This window comes from Nycticebus coucang, chromosome 2 (genome assembly GCF_027406575.1).
Source record: "Nycticebus coucang isolate mNycCou1 chromosome 2, mNycCou1.pri, whole genome shotgun sequence".
Taxonomy (NCBI): Eukaryota; Metazoa; Chordata; class Mammalia; order Primates; family Lorisidae; genus Nycticebus; species Nycticebus coucang.
Genome location: NC_069781.1, coordinates 64,520,121 through 64,542,020, shown reverse-complemented (window position 1 = coordinate 64,542,020; position 21,900 = coordinate 64,520,121). Strand labels below are relative to the sequence as shown.

The following is a 21,900-nucleotide window of genomic DNA, read 5'->3' as shown; positions in this document are numbered from 1 at the left end:
TAGAAGACAAAATAAAAATAAAAATAAATAAAAAATAAGTTTATAGAAGACAAAATTCATAATGATGAATCATAAAGCCCACACACACTAAATATTGTGAATAAACACAATAAGTAAGCTATTAAAATTTAAGAAAAAAATATGATCATGGTGAGAATTTTTAATATATCTCTTTTGAAATGCAACATGACTATTAGAAAAAAACTAACACATATCATTCAAACATGAATTTAATCTTTACTTATATGACCAAGAAATTGATCTTTTCCTTGACCAAGAAGACAGATTTAACAAATCCTTGCAAGTTAGGCCATACTGTCTTCTCTGGCAAATAAAATTAAAAGCAAACAATAAAAAGTGAACACATTTTCTGAACTATCTAGAAATTAAGAGCATATACCATGAATCAAAGAAAAAAATCAAAGGAGAAATTATAAACTCTCTAGGGAGCAATGCAAAGAAAAATACAAAAGAAGGAAATTACTTACCATAAGAGGAAGAACAGGAAAACAAACCAAGAAAAAAAAAAATAAAAAGAGGAAATTAAAGATAAACCTGAAATCCATAAATTAGAAAAAAGAGAAATGTTTAAAACATAAAAATGATTCTCTGAAAAGATGAACAAATCAGAAAAAAACATTTGCTAACCTGATTAAGGAAAAAAAGAGGAAGCAAAAAGATATGAAAACAGTAATACATTGCTTAATGACAGGGATATTTTTCTGAGAAATGTGTCCTTAGGTAATCCCGCCGTTGTCATGTACAGTGTACTTAACCTAAATGGTACTACACACCTAGGCTGTGTGGAGTAGCCAGTTGCTCCTTGGCTACAAAGGTGCACAGCATGTCACTATAGTGACTACTATAGGCAACTGTAACACATTGATTAAGTGCGTGTTTATCTAAACATGGAAAAAAACACAGTGAAAACACTGTATTATAATCTTACAGGACCACCAATGTATATGTCGTTCTTCTTTGACCAAAAAATTATTATGCAGTGCAGTGAGGGCAAATAGAAAGGAGACATGGCCGTAGACAGCAAATGCATTAAACAGTCGTAAGAGGATAACAGATGAAACTAATTGACCACAACAGGTTGAGACCTTAAATAGGCAATTACTTAGTAAAATAAAAGTAACCAAAATTGAGCAAAGATGTAGGAAAAAACCTGAACGGATCAATCACCCTAGTGATTCCCAAAATTTGCTGAACAATGGAACCACCTGGGATTCCTGAAAACAAATTTTGCTTGGCTTCTCGCCCAGCTAATACGGTTTAATTGGCATGAGATGAGACCTGGACATGAAGACTTTTTTAAAAGATTCCCCAAGCCTGAGTCAAATGTGCAGAGAAGTTAGGGAGCCACTACACTAGCACATTCAAATGAGCTTCCAGAACCACCAGCACTGGCCTGAGCAGGGAGCTTATGAGTAACGCAGGAGGACAGGCTCCACCCCACATCCCTGGAATAAGAATCTGCAGCTTAACAAGAGTTGCAAGTGATTCATAGATAGTTTAAACTTTGACAACTCCACAACATAATAGTTGTTAACACAACTACCTTTGAAAACGGCACCTGATCCAGATGGGTGCACAACTAGATTTTATGTATCCTTTATTCAGTCTTTAAATTCCAATGCTATTTAAAACTCTCCCAGGCCTTAGGAAAGGGTGGCAAGCTTCCTTGTGAATAAAACTTTCTTATGATCCTTTATGAGACCAGCAAAACTTCAATACCTAAATCTATTGCCTCCCTCATCAAAACAAAGTAAGCAAGTTACCAGAGACTAAACACACACATAAATGCAACTTTAAATAAAATATCAAGTAGGATACAGCAATGTTATCAAAAGAACAATACACTGTCATCATTGGGTTTATTCTATGAACAAGTGCGGTTCACTACCAGATAATCTGTCATTATAATAGAGAAAAAGAAGGCATATGACCATATCAAGATGTTGAAAATACACTTGACACCAACAAGCTGGCTTAATTAACAGTAACGTAAACAAAAAAATAGAGATAAAGGCAGACAATATAGACTCTTCAGCAAAATCCAACACCAATTATTCTAAGAGGAGAACGTAGGTCTACAACTCTCAGATTCCGAACCTCCCCCAGCCACCTCGTCCTTTCAGTCTTTAAAAATGCAATCTGGAAGTAAGCCAGTCACAAAATAACAAATACTGTATGATTCTTTTCACTTATATAAGATATCAAAAGTTTCGTCCAGTCACAGAAACAAACTAGAATGGTGGGTGCCAGGGGCTAGGGAGGGGAGGGAACTGGAAATTGTTATTTAATGGGTATTGAGTTTCAGTTTTGCAGGTTGAAACAGTTCTGGAGTTGTACCACAATCTAAATATACTTATTACTAATGAACTAAACTTTTTTTTATTATTAAATCATAGCTGTGTACACTAATGCGATCATGGGGCACTATATACTGGTTTTATAAACAGTTTGACATCAACACTGGTTAACATAGCCTTCCTGGCATTTTCTTAGTTATTGCATTTATATTCTGGAGGGAGGGTGATTGGTGAACTAAACTTTCAAAAATAGTTAAGATGGTAAATTTATAAGTATTTTACTAAATTAAAACAGTCTAGAATTTGGATCCCAGGTAATTGTTATCATATTCTTGTTTATAAAAAAGCAAGAACAACTTTTTATATTGGCATTTATGTCTGTAACCTTATTTATAACAATGATTTAGGCATAATTCTTGGCTTAATTGTTGCTATCCTCATGATTAGTCTATATCTGTAACTATATTTCCTATTTATGGTTATACTTTCCTGTTCCTAGTTATTTATTTATTTATTTTACTGAGTCATCACTTTGCCAGCTGGAATAGGATTTCCAAGTAAAATTATTACAAAAAAATAAAATAGGGAACTCTATTTTTTGAGAAATAAAGAATATATTTCCATTGTCCTTGGAGGTAAAACTCCTTGAACAGAAAAATTATATATCGTTTTATCACAATTCTAAGTATGCTTCCACTGTCTTCTGATATTTGATGTTGACAAAAAGAAATATACAGTAACTTGCTTTTTATTCAGGATGATTACAAGACTTTTTATCTATGAAATACAAAAAAGTACAGTAGGATATATTTAGATAGAGGTCTCTTTTCATTATAATTGGCTAGAAAGAGTGCTTCTGATCCACGTATTTCAATCATTTGTGGGTCATAAACATTTTATCTTTGATTCTATTTCTTTCCTAAATTCTCTGATTTCTCCACTAAGAACAACTAAATGAAAACTAAATTTTCTATTTTCCATCACCAACTTTTCCCTCACCATTTTACCCTCTGTTCTTTCCCTTTGCTTTTGAAGAAAATACCTTGAGTTTGTCCTCTGGTAATAGCTATTTCCTAATATTAGTTCTATTTCTTATGCCTCCAGGGAAGAGTTTAATTGTACGAAAGTTATCTTGCTATTCTTCCTCATCTCACATAGCGCCATTTTCACTGAAGCTATTATTTTGGAGGTACATTTTTCACATTACTCCTTTCTTCTAAGCAAACAAATTGTTTTCTCTGGAATTTTTTTCTAGTTTTTCATCTTCAAAGATATGTTCTTCTGAATCTTGTCCCTTTCACCTTTCCTTGACTGTGACGCTGATTTCATAGGTATACACATATGTCAAAATTCAACTAACTGTACACTGCATGTAATTATACTCAATAAAGTTTAAGAATTGTTTTCACCTCTGAGCAAGTGACTTATAAATAGGGATTTCCAAATTTTCAAAATTATAATATTTCTACAGCAGAAAAAGAATCAGAAGTACATCAAATATTCCATGTAATCAGGAAAATTTTTGGAGATATTAAATGCCATCAGTCTTATATTTTTTTGCAACTTCTAGAAAGCTGTCTTACCAGGCTCCTCATTCCTGACCATGTGAACTGTAGCAACATTGTAGTACTCTCCCCATGGATTAGTATACAATGCCTATATGTAGCAAACAGGACTTCACTACCATTCATCATCAGATTGGGAACAGAGAAACTCCATCCATTTTAGCCTAGTATTCTCAATCAGTAATCATATTAAAGCACTACAATTCTCGGATGGATGTCTTCCTACAAAATTCATCATCAGATCATGCTGCACAGATTAGGAGTTCAGAAAAATTTTCTAAACAGTCATGTCTGGATTCAGCCTGTACACAGGGTAGAGTAAGATCACGGTAGCTTTCCCTGCAGAAGCACCTGCTCTTTACGGCTTAGGTCAAGTCCTAAGTATGGAGATGATCTCATGTACTGCAAGAAGAGGTTAGTACTTTTTACTCTATTATTTGGTTAAACCTCCACTTCATATCCTGGACATCACTCTGTCTCTAGCCAGGTATTAGATGTTGGGTTTACAAGAACACAATCCTTACATCAAGGCGTTCAGAATTCACTAAGGGGAACAGACATGTAAATAGACATAAAACAATGCACTAAGTGCTATTACTATAAAACTGTATGCAGAGAGTCTGGAGAAGTCCCACTGAGAAGGTGACAGGGGTTACAAGCATTCTAGGCAGAGAAACAACATGAGCAAAGATACAGGGCAGTGACACACGGTCTATGTGCGCAAAGGCCAAATCAAGAAGGGCCATATTATATTTCACGCTAACAAGCGAGGCTTAGCTCAGAGTGGGGACCTTAGATGCTTAGAAGGAGGAGAATGAAATAATCAGATTTGCACATTATAGATATCACTGCAGACCTGTAATGGATATATCGGGGAGATTAAGACCCGAGGCAAATGCTAGCTACAGAGATCAGTAAATTTTAAAATGACGAGATTAACTAGTTAAAGGAGCAGAATATGCATTTTAGAGGAATAATATATTAAGAATCAGCATTATCTTCTTCTCAAAACATTTTGCCTTCCTTGTCTTACGAGGAAGTCCATCAGTGGCCTGAGCCTCTGTATTCATTCTTCTGCTCTGCTTTCTACTTGCCCTCTTTCAAAAGCTCATAGGCACGCCCTTCTTCACCTAAAAACATTATATTAGACAACACAGTTCATGTAGGTTTTTTCTAGATATCAACACACTTCATGTGGGTCAATCAATCATAAAGTAGCAGAACGTTTTATGATGTCCCAACAGAAATGATCATCTTCTATTACTTCTTTAGAAAATACTGTTCTGCTTATAAAATACTTCAATTCAGAAAATGAATGCAGTCCAAAAATACCATATTTTAAAATTAAAAATCCACTGCATTAAAACAAAAAGTGCTGTACAATAAACAATACCCCCAGCATCTTATAATAACCCCTGTGTCACGGTTTGCTTCGTGCCCTCAACAAGTGCATGTGACGATTTTGATGATAATAAGATTGAATCTGAAAATCAAGTAATTTTCCTGTCTTCTTCCTCCTGAACACTGTGGGGACGTGGATATGCATATAAATATGGGGTGTGTGTGTTTGTTTGTTTTTGTGTGTGTGTGTGTAGGATTCTTTAGTGACATTAGAATTAAAATATTTCAGTGAAAACAGGAGTTTGGCCCAAGTTTTATTACATATAATCAGATGGAACAGGTCCACATCCCTGAAGAGCAGCATCTAAGTCAAAACACCCACAAAGACGTACAACTCTGAGATCCAAAGCTGACTACTTTTTTCTTAAATTCCCCTATCATCAATGACGCTATTAAGCAAAAGCTAGCAATAGTCAAATACCACCCAAAATGCTTGTTTAAACTACTTGAGACCTTGATACTCTTTCACAGTTACAGAAAAAGAAAAAAAAAAGAGAGAATTTATTAGATTTGCCCAATATCCTTATATCATACACTTCAATCCTATGAAGTAGAAAAAAAGATTAAAATTCAGGTAGCTAGATAAATATCTACCTAATATTTTATACTGTTTGTGATATATTACAATAGAATTCACCCCTCTTTCTAAGCTTGATGCTTTCACATGTAGGTAGGGGATCACCCTGGTGCCTTTGGAAAGGACAGTTAAATCCAGCAAGCTTAGCTTCTGCAGAGTTCAGGGATTTTAACTAGCTTAGAGCAAGTCCACTCTATCTGTGACACTGAACAATTCCATCTTTCCAGCTGTGAGGAAGAAAATGCTTTGCATTATTAAATTGTAGCTGCATGCTGCAAAAGCAGACCTTGAAAATATGGAGAAGGAAAGGAATTTAAATGAAGAAGAAACTCCAGATGCAGGCTATCATTGTCAAGGAACCTGAGATACCTGGGTAAAAGAGCAATCACTCCATGCTGCCCAGAGCAGGGGGTACAGTCACGACCTTACTCGGGCATTCACAACTCAATGTCTTTTCACATGAGGATTCTGACCCTCTCCTTGGGAAACCTACCTACTCAGTAAAGATGAAAACATACATTATAGCAACATCTTTTAAAATTTGACAAATTAATGCCTATTTACGTACGAGTCTTCTTGGAAGTTTCCTGGACATAGATGCAGTATAAAGTAATCAAGTGCTTATGTCACTGTATAAAAATTTTTATTTGGACTCTATGTTACCTTATGACATCATTTCAGATACCACAAGACTCTAAAATACAGTTAAGAAAAACAAAAGTTTAAATAACCGTAGCCCATGAACTACTCTTTTTTCTCATGAAGCATTGTTAAAGGACAATATTTACTGTGTTAAAATTATGCTATGACTGTTTACCAAGTTGGCCACTGACTTGTACAAATTCAGAGTACCTGACACTTGAGAAAATATGGAGTAGAGGGAAAGATGGGAATTACAAGCTCTGGCAACTGCAGTACCAAAGTGGAGGAAGTCTCTCCATCAGCGGTCTAACCCCCAGTCACAGAAACTCTCAGCTAACATCATTCCCAAAGCTCATTCCAACCTTGGTGTGGGTCACTCAGGATTCACCTCTGTCAACTCCTCACCCTCTGCCCACTGCCTCTACTCTCAATAACCAGCTATTACATCTGTCCCCAGGACCTCAAGCGATGTGTCCACACTGATCTGCCAGAAGGCCCAGATGTGGTCCCTGGGATGGATCTCAACACAAAACATTTTTGTTTCTTTCTCTTCATAACAATGAGTACTCTAAGCACACAGGCTGAGTTATAGACAAGGCAAAACTTCTCATTTTATCAAAAGTCAATGTACCATAATAAATTTTATGGGGAAAAGGAACAAGGAACAAAGTACTAGTCATGTACTGAAATTATTATAAGAAGGTTTTGACGTAAGAAGAAAAAATGAATCTTAACCTACATTTGCCAATAATTAATTGCAACCTTGGCAAGTCACTTAGCCTTTTTGCACTATTTTCATAAGTAAAATGGTGAAGTTGGACTGGCAATCTATAAGCACTTATATTTGATACTTCTTTGAATGATATTTCTGAAAGTATGTCAAACAAAAAAGATATTGGGATATAGTAATAAATTAACAATTTAGAAAATTTTACCTGTCTACTGGGAGAGAGATGTGTAAACACAAATTTACAATATAGGGAGCAGATCATCAGGGAAGCAGCAATGTGCATCCCTGCCTGAGGGCATCTGATGAAACGCACGGAATCATTCGGACGTACAAACACGAGTTCATAGGGTGGACACAGTTCTAGCAGGGGAAAGAGCACATTGCACAGCAGAAGGGGAAAGGGAGAGAATTTGGTATCTAACGTTGAGCAGCATTTAAAGCCATGACATTCCATACAGGTTTGTAAGTAGTGACCCATCACTTTCAAGCAAGTCAGGTTTCTGTTTTAAGAACTATATTCAAATAAAGAATCAGAGAAAGACAGAATAGGGAGAAAAGACACAATTATAAGGTTTTTGCAAAATTTCAGGTAAGAAAGAAAGGCTACAGCCCAAATAAAGGTAATGTGAACTGAGAGGTGGAGGAGGTGAATTCAAGAGAAGTTTCGAAGTAGAATATGAAGGAATATTTAGAGGACACAGAAGGAGAGGTCCTGAGAAAGAAATGACAAGCTTTTCTAACTAAGGGTATCTGGCTAGATGCTGGTAGCTCCGACTTGTTTTACAAAGGATAAAAATCAAGTCTGGTAGAAAAGAAAATAAATTTCAGTTTGAAAATGTTAAATTTGAGTTAACCATCTAAGGCAACATGTCAAAAAAGTAAGCTGGGCGTGTAAGGCTGAAACACGAGAGACATCTGTTTCAAAGGTACACATCTAGAGAAAAATCATGGACTTTAAAAATCACAGCAGGTATTGAAAACACACAAAAGACTAAAGAAAAAAATCTGGTAAGGAGGAAGGGGAAAATCACTCTAGGCAACTAACAGAAACCAGAAAGGCTCTTAGATTACCAGGAAGCAAACGAAAAGTTCTAAACAGAGCATAGCCAAACTAAATCCAACAAATACTCAAGATTATAGAACCAGGAACAGAATGCAAAAAAAAAAAAAAAAAAATCATAAATTTAATGAGAATTATTTCAGAAGGAAATAGGACCAAAGCCCAGATGCAGGAGAAATTAAGAAAAAATTTCAGCATCTTTCATGTCATGTCATGAAAAAGAAGAGAGAGAAAAGACATTTGAACGTGTTTGTCTCATAGGGAGGGAAAAACTTATTTTTAAAAAAATAGGAAATAAGTAGGTAGATAGAAGTCAATGTAATAAAGGAAATACAACAGGAGGGCTAGGAACAGTAAAGGATAAAAGTTTCAACGGACATAGAAAGCTGGTGGCTTTGAAAAGTAGAAACATCATGGAAAGGCATGTCTGGGAAGAATATTTATATACAATGTTAATACAAAGGTCTAAGATAAATTCTTTGTAGGAAAAAAGTAATCTCTAAAGATACATTTGTACTCTTTCACATGTTAATATTAAAAACTATATAACAAAAGTCACTCCACCTTTCCTTTGGTACCAAAAGTCTTACAACGAAATTTACTTTTCTAAAAGCTACAATTTTATCTCATCTTAAGACCTGGAAGCATCTGTTTCTTTCGCCTCCTTTTAAATTCACTAACTTTCTATTCTGATGCATCTCACCTTGCCCTGTAACTCAGCTCTCATCTGAAGTCTTCAGAGAAGGGTAGCATAAAAATTCACACTTCTATTTGGTTCCATATCAAAGGATACCTTCTGCAGAAAGCTTTCTTTTTCAAACTAGCTGGAAGAGAAAGGTGAATGAAAAAGCTCTCACTTTTATCAAGCACTTGCTATTTGCCAAGTGTTCGTCTAACTGATCCTCGTAAGTGGCATGAATATAATCTATTGCGCTGAGTTCCAGAGAAGTTGGCTAACTTGCTCATTCACCTCCTCGCCCTTCTTATCGTTGTCAAAGATGGAGCCTTGATTCAGGCGTAAATTTTAATCCTGAAGTTCATACTTTTCCTAATCTACCGTACTTCCTTAATTGGCTGGAAACGGTGTTTCACAACTGTAAACTCCCATGAAGCTTGAGTTGTAGTACTAAGTAATATTTAGTCTTTATCACCTATATAAAATTTTGTATGTTTTTATGAACAGAAAAGTTTGGGGAAAGCAAGGTTTGTGAGTAATTCACTTTATCTTCCACAGTATCTACAAAGCCCGGTGCCAAACACACTACAGATGATCAATAAATATGTGTTGGCTGAAAACCCCCCCTAGACAGCTCTTTCTGAGTTGTTTCTGTGTCTTGGTATTTTCCCAACTCTCTAAGGGCACGTGGCTGCCTCTGCTTCTAATTTTGAGAACATACAGCCCATACCCCTGCTGCCTGGAATATAGTATTTAATTCCGAAGTCAGCAAACAGTGGGCAATTAATATTATTTATTGCCTAATAGGCCAGGTGATGAGAGAGATAGATATGGAAAAATCTCCTTCTTGAAGTACCTTATAGGATATTTCTAAATTGTCTTGTTTATAAAATTAAATATTACAAGAAATGAGTCTGGAACCATGGTGGAGGCTGGGCGTGGTGCCAACTGCTATGTAGATCACTCTTTTGGGAGAAGATTGTACATAAATGCCCATAATGTGGCCTGGGAAGATATGTGGCCAGGCACCCCCCCCCGGCCTTTTAAGAGTAATTTATGAACAAAATGCTTACCTCGTGCTCTTCTCCTTTACTCTGAATCCTATCCTAAATTTGAACATTTAAGAACTTTGTTGTATGTGAGGTCTCCAACAAGTTAGAAGATAAAGATGAAAAATGTTTTTAAAATAAAATCTATTAAGAAAAACTCCTTTGATTTTGAGTCCCACGTGGCACAGACTTCATTCTCAAATCCACTTAAAAGCTTTACCTAAAAGGTCAGATCTTAACCACTGTTAGCCAATCCTTTCACTGTCTTTCTACATATACTTTTATGAATAGAAAGCCTGTTTATTGCACATAGACTAGTGCCAAAGTTTAAAATTATTTCTTCAAAATCACGAAATTGTGCATTTAAAAAAATCTTGATTCTGATGGATAAAATCAATGTGAACATGAGAAGCAGTGGGTATGAATTTATTAATCTGGGAAAGAATGGGACATGATTTTTCAAAATTGAAAGTAAATTTTCTCTTTTCGTTGACCTTGAACCCCATATTCTATGATAAAAACATATTGTAGGAGGTCCTTGAGAGGCTATGCAAATTTATCTGCCTTCATAAGCAAATATCAAAAAGTTCTATTATTTCTGCAACTGTCAGAGAATATTAAGTTTCCCAAATTCCTAGATTTACAAAAAAAAAAAGTGAAAAGTCAAGGAAGTATAAGCCCTAGTGAGCCCAACAGCTGACAACTAACACTGCAACTTTTGAACTAGTTTTCCTGATCATTATTTGGCTGGTTTTATTAGTTTCATGAGAACCCTGTGTTGGCTTCGATTTTCAAATCTATGGAATACAGTTGGAGACAGAAAGAGAGAGAGAGAGAGAGAGAGAGAGATCTCAGAATTTTTATGATTTACAAAGTTTCTTCAGTGCAGGACATACATGTTGCTGTTATTAACAGATACTTCTTTTTTGATAGTTAATTATTTATTTAGTGTTATTCTTGTTCCAGAGAGGGCATAAGGTAGCTTATTCAAGGTACACCCAACATCTGGTCTTAAAGAGTTTTTGTGAGGCTACACGCAAACACACAAAATAACACAAGCACCGTACAAAACCTGCAAAAGAGACAAGTAGGATATGAAATCCGTGTCATTCCAAGTAAGAAAGTTCCGGTTAATGATACTTGAAAGGCTTTTAAAACATTTACATCATAATATTTGCAAGTGCTGCCCAAGATTCAGTATTTCTTTGTCATATTATCAGCCAAAAGAGAGTTTCCCACAAAACCACAGTCATCCTGAACTCCAAAAGGAAGCATCAGCTTGGAATTGACTTAGAGAAAAAATTTGACTTCTAGAATGCCTTGTTTTTCTTGGATACCCCCAATTCCCGCATTAGACAAGTCATTGAGATTGGAAATCTGAAAGACTCAAAAAATGTAGAATTCAAAATTATAAAACAAGAGAAAGCTAATTTCAGATTACAATTCAGTCACACTTTCTTAAAAGTGGCCATGTAGTTCTTAATTATTAAAAGTAAAACTCTGAGCCTAAGTGTCTCAATTAATGGTTTACCCTCATTTGGTGCACAATAGTGGTTAGCTGTGGTTGCAAGAGGACACTAGCAATTCTATTGCTTGGGAGAGATTAACCTGGTATTCAAAACCTAGTAACTAAATATAAACATATAACTTATAAGTCTATCATAATCAAGTAAAGTGCACATTGTGAAAAAAAAGAAGTGGCTTAGTACCTCTTGAACAAAATTGCAATGTTCTGTCCTCGAGTGTCACCAACTCTTAGAGTACCTTAGCCCTGAAAAGATTTTGGTGTTCAAGACTGCCATGTAACAAAGAATTAAAACAAAATGTTAAGTCATAAAAAGTTTAAGAAAAATACCATAAGGACTAGTTAAATGCTTTCTAAAATAAAACATGCCAAAAAATACTTAAATATGTGTATTTTATAAAAATAACAAATACCGGCTTGGCACCAGCCACATACACCTGAGCTGGTGGGTTCGAATCCAGCCTGGGCCCACCAAACAACAATGACGGCTGCAACCAAAAAATAGCCGGGCTTTGTGGCGAGTGCCTGTCGTCCCAGCTACTTGGGAGGTGGAGGCAGGAGAATCGCTTGAGCCCAGGAGTTGGAGGTTGCTGTGAGCTGTGATGCCACAGCACTCTACCCAGGGTGACAGCTTTAGGCTCTGTCTCAAAACAAACAAACAACTATAAAATATTCTTCTTCCCCAAAATGTGTTGCTTTTGTTTGCCTATGCTAAAATAGTAATTCCAACGGAGAAACACAAGTTAAAAACTAAAGGCCTATCTGTAAATGTCCATACTGCAGGTTGAAGAGCATTAGGGTCACCCTTGAGAAGTTCTTCTGAATCAGTAAGAAAGCAATCTCCAAGTCAGTAGCCATGTCTAATGCTGGAGAAAAGCCAAGCCAGAGGGGGATGTTTATTCTGTGGGCAGACACATGCATCTGCACTTACAGGATGATTGGATGGGACTCCATCGCCAGATCAATTGTGGGGAACAGTGTTCAAAGAGCCTATATCCCCAAAAGGGCTTGAATTCTTGCCATCTTTTCCCAAGCTGTTGGGAAATAAACACAGGAATAGATGGTAGCAATTTCCATGGGCTGCACATCTCCAAGTGGAAAACTACCAGTGTTAGAAAAGACTTGGCAATCAAGGCAAGCTTTTCCAAAGTTTGGCTTCTCTTTGTCATGACGATATGATCGGCAAAGTGATTTGATTTGTTCGTTGCTTGTGGTAGTAGAATGAATCTTTCCAAAAATAGATTATGCTTCTTGAGACACTGAAACTTGACTTTGGAGATTGCACCTTTCAGCCAAGGCCAGAATAAAGAGATGAAAGCCTCCTAAAGACAAACTATGGTCCAAAAAAGCAAAGAGGCTCATACTTAGGAAAGTAGCTTTTAAGAGTGAATCTAATTTATCCTAATCAATTACAAAACAAAACTTACTCAGTTCTGAGTTTTCACAATTAAAGTTAGAAAGAATTCTATATCCTTAGTGGCTTCATTTATTTCAAAGTATTACAGAACAAACTTTTACTTTCATTAAAAATTCCTCAATAGTCTGTTAAATCTATAACAAAATTCCTTAATAAGCTCTACAATAAAGTTCATAATATGATACACAAAACATGATATATGTTAAAATGATGTAATGCTTCTGAATAATCGATGAAAATACCATTTATATTCCATTTAGGTTTGGTATTATGGGCATTCTACTATATTCTGACTCTAAAAAACCAGAATCAAGGTACAATTTACATATGTTCAATTTCTGACTAATCATAAAATGTACTTATAACATCCCAGTTTTGAGACATAGTCTCACAAAGATTTGATTTTTTCAGGAAAATTCGAAAGGAAAAAAACATGGAGGTATTATACTTTCATTGTTTCTCTTTGGCATATTACATGCAAGCAGAAAAATAAAGAGATGTTACATTGAATGCAGCAAAAGAAAAATTTAACCAAGTTTCTTGACAAATATTGAAAAATCAAATTCTGACCTTACATCGCTATTCAAAGATTATTTGTTCAGCTCAAGTAGAGAACAGCTTTAGGTGAGCATAATTCCTTCTGTACATGTCCAGAAATGCATTTCAAACAATAATTGTTTTAATTTCAAATCCAAGTTGCCATTCAAAGGCAAGGACGTATACTTAAGTTTAGTCTGACATAATACTTATCAACACTTTCTATAAAGGTCATGCCCACCATTCTTTATAAAATGAGTAATGAGAGTTTTAAAAAATGTTTGAAAATATTTCATTTTTGGTTATCAAAAATACTGTCTCAAAAAATATTGTAAAGTTAAAAAATATTATAAATGAGTGAAATCTCAACTTCAGAAACTTTCTGATGAAAATTATGTCCTAAATAGTTTGTCTTTTTAGAAAGACAATTGAAATAATTCTAATACCTCATCCACATAAAAACAAAATAAATATAACTAAAAATTGCATTTCAAATTACTCCTTTTTAAATGTTTCACTCTCAATTAGTAGTAAATTTTTAACAAAGCAACTTGGCAAGCATTTAAAAATCTATGTCTACTTAGAACTTTATATATAAAAGTATACATATATATCTATTAGAACTTTATATATAAAAGTACATACTACTTTTGGCAAACAATATGTACCCTATAAATATGTACTTGAAAAAAGATAAATTTCCTAAGACAAAAAAGAACAAAATGCAGGCAAGACGTGGAAAGAAAAATACACTCTGTTTGACTTTGCATTTTCACTTGAACATCTACTCACAGCTTTCTCATACCACTTTATGACAAAATTGGTCCGACACGCTTTCTTTCAATTTAGGGGTTCTTCAGGTATTTCAAACTCACATCAGTTAAGCACTGTGATAAGGAAGATCAAACAATGAAGGACCTAAACCAAAGTCTACCTCAGGCGTCCTCAAACTTTTTAAACTGGGGGCCAATGCACTGTCCCTTAGACCATTGTTGGGCCGGACTATAGTTTTTAGAAAAAACAACTAGAAACAAATTCTTATGCACACTGCACATATCGTATTTTGAAGTAAAAACCAAAACGGGAACAAATACAATTCACGCTGCCACATGTGGCCCGCGGGCTGTAGTTTGAGGACCCCTGGTCTGCCTGAAGTACATTTTTTTAAATAAACTTTTTGGTTTATTTTCAATGAAAAGACAGATAAGATTATTTGAGGGCTATGGGGCTGGTTTGCTGTGTGTGCATGTGTGTTTGTTTTTGTTTATTCTTTGAAACACTCTTTTACCAAAGTCACAGATGCATAATAATGAAAAATTCCTTATGTTAGCTTTACGTCAAGAGAAAAAAAAGATAGCTTTTTCCTTTGCTTATTATTTTTTTCCCCTGAGACAGAGTCTCACTCTGTTGCCCAGGCTAGAGTGTTGTGATGTCAGTGTAGCTCACAGTGACTTCAGACTTCTGCGTGCAAGTGATCCTCCTGCCTCAGCCTCCCGAGTAGCTGGGAATAAACATTACCCTTAAGCAAAAGGTTTTATGTTCAGATTTTGGAGCAACAAAGCTATGAAGAAAGCCGAGTTCTAAAAGCCCATTTTCAGATCTGGAACAACTTCTGAAAATAAAGAGGGGATCTGGCTTGCCTTGTACTGCAGAAAACGTCCTACTTTCATTACTTCCTGATTCTGGAGATCTACCAAAAACCTTACGGAATAAAACTCTTGCACAAATCCTTCAGTGGAAATGCAACCAACCACCACCCTACCCCCCTTGTAAAGAAATGAGAGTCCATAAACCGTAATAACAGTATGGAAATTTTTACTTTTTCTTGTGTGTTTTGAAAGAAATATTGAAAGCCGGTGGTTTTTAGCACCAAAAAGATACGCAACTAACATGTACATACATATTCATTCTGAAAAACAAAATGAAAACATTGGTGATTAGGTAAATATTGATGACGCCAATATAGAAGCATTTGCTGCTGTGAAGGGCCTGAGCACAATCACATCTTGTCCCGATCATAACTGCCTGCCAGAACAAAATAGGCAGCTGACCAATTACGGGGTGTTTATCTATACAGTGGTACCTTTGTTCTCCAACAATGTCAGATTGCAAACGTCCTGGAACACATATTTACCTGGAGGATTCTTGGCAGGATCATTGTGGCTTGGACTTCCTGATTGTCCAGAATCTGTAAAGAAATCACAGAAAATGTTTTCTTTTTAACTCGTTTTAAAGAATTTCACAATCCTCATAAGGACTTTAAAAAAAAAAAATGTTAAAGGTACGACAATGAAATTGAGTGCTTAAACAAAGGTATACTTTCCCAAGTCTTTTGACAGAAACATTTTATTCATCAAACTGGATGAATGTGTACGTACATTTCTATACCAAGAGAAAGAAAAACAAGTATTGATCTATAATATTCTTTGAGGTAGAGCAAGGCTTTTTTGAAACAAAAGACCTGGATACAAAGCCACGGAAAATGGTTTGAAGGTGAGGCAAATATCATGGCTTGTCAGCAGCGATATGAAATAAAGCATATCTAGTCCCTTAAAAATGTAATCTGAATGTAATTAAACATGCTTTAAAAAGCCTAAAAATGTACTTTTATTCAATGAGCAAAATACACAGAAATGAGTCTGCTTCTCTAGGATTTCACACACAAGTACACACATCCACTCCAATAATCCCCCAACCCACTGGATCCAGGCCCAGATCTGTCTACATCCCATAATAGCAATCGATTTGCAAACACCCAGAAAAGCATAAATTACTAGGTAGAAACCAACATGGCTTTGTGGAGAGCAAATTGTTGGATCAATTTAATTTCCATCTGTGCGAGATGGATAGGCCGTTCCGATAAGGAGGAACAGATCAATGTAGCGTCTCTGAATTTCCCATCCCACGCTTCTCCTCCCGACCCCAGGAAGGGACCCAGGGAAGAGAAGACTGTTAGGCAACGCGCCTTTCCTGACTAATCCCACGCTGTGGAGTTGGGTTCACTCCTCTTTCCTCCATGTCCCCTCTGCATTTATCTGTGTCATTTGCTCCATGTTATTATACACTTACTTGCAAGTTGCTTTCTAATCTTTTATTGGTTCTAGCATTTAAGTTTTGTCTCCCCAGCTAAACTGTATGCTTCTAAGAGGCAGAGATTCTGTCTACTTCTTTTGTGTCTTTCTCAGTATGCTGTTCATGGCTGTGAAGGCCCTAGGCTCGCAGTGAAGGCCCTAGGCTCGCAGTAAATGCCTGGGGAATGGATGGCTCCGATTCAGCAGCCTCTTTGCTTGCTCTGAAAAGGCAATTTTGAACTTGATGGTGAATTTCAACAAAATTTGACAGGTGAGGCACAGAGGAAGGCTCCCTCATAGACTGCCTTACACTATAAGTCTCTTCCCTGAAACTTTGCCATTATACTGAAACCAAGGAAGGGATTGCATCTTGGTTAAGCAGAAAAATCATATGTGTTTTTTTTTTTTTTTTAAATCAGGTAAGTGACTATCATACTGAAATTGCTACTTCTACTATTAAATGAAAGAACATTCTCTTGGTTTCTTTTTTGTGTAAAACTTGGCTCCATAATTTCTGCCCTTTGCCTCATGCCTGCTAGCTTAGATTTAATGCTGAGATCAGAATTTCACCCCTTCATCTCATTTCCTTGTCTTTTGTTTTTGATCTTATAACAAACCTCAAGAAATCTCAGCAAACATATTCAGTGATTGCTACATTTGCCTCCAAGTTTTTCTCAACTTCCCAAAATGGAAGTAAAGAAATGCGAAAGGACCCCTCTTACAGTCTGGATTCTGGCTGGAGTCTCCCACAGACTCTCAGAAACCTAAGGACTTTCTAAAACTCTTATTTCTCATCTCCCATGAATTCTTCTCATACTTTTTCTGAAATCAAGGTAAAACTCCATGACTTATAACTTAGGAGATTAATCTTTCTTTTTGTACATTCCTATAAAAGTTGATACAATATTGGCCACTTTCCAGTTACATAAAATAGTGCCATAAAAAATGATAAATGACATTATTTCCTTTCTCAGCTATTTCTGTCCTGAGTCCCTCTGACAAATGTCTCTCTGTGTTGATACTACATTCCAGTTTAATTCATCAAGGGAGTCTAACATTATGTGGGGTTCACACTGATGTACGGCACACCCATTGGCCAGAGCATCCCTCACGGTTGCTAATGCCACTTTCATGAAGACACAACATGATGAGTTACACTTTCATTTCAGGGGTTGTAGATCCTATTTGTGATCCTTAGCATTTTGAGTTATATACGTATCAACTTCAAAACAGCACCACAAAACTCTTTCTCACCATCTGCTGTGAAAATATGTGTTCAGTAAAGAATGAAGGTCGCTTCCATTCCTCAGAAAATGTTCAGCTAGAACAATGGCATTCCCTGTTACCACAACACCCCACTTGGGAAGCTCTATTCTTTTCTGCTGCAAATTACTTTTTCTCTCCATTGCCAACAATTACAGACCAACTTGTTCAATTGAAAAAACATACTCCAAAAAAAAAGAAAGAAGGTAAACATTTGACGAAAAGCTGTAGTAGACCTTAAATCTGAGTCACACATTTTTTTTTTCCAACAATTCTATTTTCCAAAATGATGGGGTGTTGACTGACACACAATGACAGGTTTTCCTCCATACTCCAAAGCCCGTGCCCTCTCATGAAGTAAACAGCATCCACAATGTCCCAAATACACGGAACTTTTCGGCGGGCAAGCAAAAGAACATTTACTCTTCAGACTGAAAATTCTAACGCTATAATCTACTCTTAAGTCTTATGTCACCTTATATAGGACACTTAATTCCAACTGCTGGAAAAGGAAGGAACTAGGGAGTTGCAGTTGGCAGAGAGACCAAAAATGAACTGTTATTGTGGTTAACTTCAGAGAAGGAATTATTCAGACCACATCTAAAACCCTTCCAATTCACCACCTAGGTCAAATTACTCTGCACCCAAAGGTTTTATTTAACCGCTTCCATCACTTTGCTTAAGTCTCTCCCCCCCACGCCTCCATTCTGTGTGTTTATAATTGTGTGTATGTGTGTATACTTAATATGTTATATTGAAGTCTGGCTCTGTCCCTGACTAGTGTTGTGAACCTTTTTAATATAACTTAACTCTTTGAGTTTTGATGTCTCTATCTTGAAAACTGCAATAATAATATTTCTACTTTGTAGAACTGTTGCAAAGATTAATCATACATAGCATTGTGCATCGAAATCACTGGGTCAGACACATTCTACATGATCTATAAACGAAAGATATTATTAAGCATGTATTCAAAATGATTTATATTTTAATGAACTAACTCTTAGAAAGAAAGGGAGAAAGGGGGGTGGGATGACGAAACTAGCCATCCATTCTAAGTGTTTAAAAATGTCTTTGGTGGATTTACTGAGCATGGAGGAGTGGGTGCCCACCTGAGAAATCCTATGTAAATGCTTCAAAATCCCCGTGGTTCCCAACAGGGAGAAGGGCACGGCTGCTTCAAGGCTCTGACGAACTGTCCTGCAGCTCAAAAGGCAGTAAATACCAGCCAGCAGATGAAAAGTCCCTTCCGGAAGGCTGAAGTCTTTGAGGAACAAGGCTGGGTAGAACAAGGGTTGTGAGCTGCCCAGCACACTGGGTTTCAAGTCTGGCAAAATTTTGATGTGGCAGAGAAAAGAGATGGGAATGGGTGTTGAAGCCAGCCAATGCGGACCAGTCCTCCCTCATCCCTTCCACCTTTCATTTTCTCTTCCTTTATCTCAACCAATGTTTTCCACATTTCTGATTGTCTCCTTCTGATCTGACTGAACATGATGTTAAACTCAAATGGTTTTGTACTACGTATTTATAAAAAGTCCATATTCCTCATTTTTAACTGTGAATTAAACATACACTTATTCTTCTAAGACAGTGGTTAATAATACAGTTTTATTATTTGCTGCTAAATGAAAATAATTTTATGGTTGGGGGGTCACCACAACACGAGGAATGTATTAAAGGGTCACGGCATTAGGAAGATTGAGAACCACTATTCTAAGAAAAAGGATAATAAAGTGATTTCTAAATTACACTTTTCAAACTCAAAACGTGGCTCATCTCCCAGTTAAAGATTCTCTAGAAATAAGAAAAGGCTCATACTCCTGTATCATCCTTACTAATTTTTCTTCAATCCTTTCGCCTACTTTTTTTTTTTTTTAGCAATTTTTTATGCCTCTTATGATATCCAAAATTTACCTAAGAATTACCAGGTTTCCCTAATGACCAAATTTTATGGAAGATCCTGGGGTATTTAAATTATCTAGATGGCTCGTCCAAAGTCACATGGAACTATTAAAATGTGTATTTCCTGCATGGGCCACCTCTGTGGACCTAGTGCTTTTTCAGGAGTTATGATGCAATCCTGAAATCATAGCAAGCCAAATGATTTTTCAGTAGATTAAAGGTTTCTGGGAAACTTACCTTCCCCTAACTTCCCTCCCCATTCTCACCATTTACCAATGCATTCAAAAGTTTTTTTCAGAATTTGAAAAACCTTTATCCATTCTTTCTACCTAAGTTGCAAATTATCATTATTATCATTCAAATATATACACTAAGAGATGCTTTAAAGTGAGTCTAGTTTTAAATCAAATTTAGTTTGGCTTTTCTCCATTGAATAAAGAAAATTCTGATGTTTTATGGATAATCTGGTGGAAATCTTATAAAAATATTCTAAATATATACGATGATAAATAAATATTATCATGGCCTATAAAATGTTTGTTGCTGAGGGCTGACTTTCTGGAGTGAATAAAGTGGAATTGTAAGAGGTGGATAGATCGTCAAAACGGCAAAAGATGTTTTGAAGGTCATTAATGTAAGCATCATTTAAATGTAAGTCAATAAGATTTATGGGACACCTTCTGTATTCCAAATGCCTGGCCATATTTGGAACATAGTAGAGGCACCATGAGGTTAAATTTCTATTTAATAATGACCTCCAAAATAGTGTTTAAAAAAAGAATATACATTGTATGTTGTCTAGAAGCTGAGTGGCTGGCCAAAGAGCCAGAGATATACAATTTAAAAAATACACAGTGATAGGTGTTGTAAATGACAATATAGGAAGAAGAGATAATTGATTCTTCTTAGGGAGGGTGGGCAAGACCATGTCATAAAAGACATAGTGGAAGGAGGTAACCCGAGGAACAGGGTTTTGAAAAATGACCCGATTTCCCACTTTCCCAGTGCACGTTTCACTCTGCTGCCAAAGGGGTAGTTACAAAACCCAAAACTGATTAAAATGAATCCCTGCTAACACCCTTACTTGCATGCTAAATACTATAGAAAAAAATCCAATTGTTTTAGTATGCCATTCAAGGCACCTTGATCTGGCGCCTGCTAACCCCTAAGGTCAGCCCTTAGTTTTCCGGCTCCTTGAGTGTCACCTGACATGTGTCATCAGTGTCATCTGATGTCTCTGAGTCTTTCACGTGATGTTCCCTCTGTTTTTCTCCCTTCATGTTGAGTTCATGTCTTTTAGATTCTGAACAATATGACAAAAGTATGCCGACCTACTTAACCTTACAGCCCTAAATTTTGGGATAGTACCTGGCACCTTTAGTTAAGTCAAATGGACAGAAAACAACTGGTCTATATACTATATAAGTGCACAAAGAAGAAAGGCTTAGACACGCCACTCTGTGCAGAAATCCGTACGGCACGGACAGGGGACAGATGCACAATTTCCAGGGCTGAGTCCACCAGTCCAATGTAAGGCTCAGTTCTGCTTCCCTACTTCCTAAAGGAATACTGGGCATTGGGAGCAGCAGATAAGGGAGACTGTTTTGAGTCAGAAATTAATTTTATCTCTCTCCTACAAAAAGAAGAGATGTTTGGTGGGGGTCCAGGAAACAGGTCCCTAGTTTGCAAGCAGAGTGTCAAAGGAGCTTTTAATGACCTGCATATAAAATCTGTCTTTCTCCTCCTAGAGGAAACTTTTTCCAGGAACTCATTTTATTCTCTGACATCATGACTTCAGAATCTAAAGAAAAGACAATTTTGAGAGGCATGATTTTAATTTATAGTCGTTTTGGTGCAAAGATGGGATTGAACGAGATAAACTGGCAAGTCCCTTCTGGCTCTAAAATCCTATGATTCTATAACAATATACCTTTTATATCAAGGGGTATCAGAGAAGTAAATGAAACCCACGCTGTAACCTGTTAACCTACAGATAGCCTCTTGCTAGAACTAAAATTAGTCATCGTGTGATAAAGGGTCCCTTTGTCATATTCCTTTGCCTTAAGCAGGTGAAGAAATAGCCCATTGTCAACTCAAGAATACCATGAGATTTTTTTTAAAGGCTTAGAACAATCCCTTTCTTTCTCTGTAAAACATTATTAGTTAC

The 21,900-nt window shown here is 36.3% G+C and overlaps 1 protein-coding gene across 7 annotated transcripts in view; it reads right to left on the bottom strand.

Moving 5' to 3' along the window:
• The window catches only part of NFIB (nuclear factor I B), a 234,680-nt gene that overhangs the window by 81,541 nt on the left and 131,239 nt on the right, over window positions 1-21,900 (bottom strand). For all 7 annotated transcript variants that reach the window (XM_053572425.1, XM_053572446.1, XM_053572436.1 and 4 more), the window contains one exon: window positions 15,632-15,685. In XM_053572425.1, the coding sequence (XP_053428400.1) occupies window positions 15,632-15,685 (54 nt within the window). The remainder of the gene's footprint in view (window positions 1-15,631; window positions 15,686-21,900) is intronic.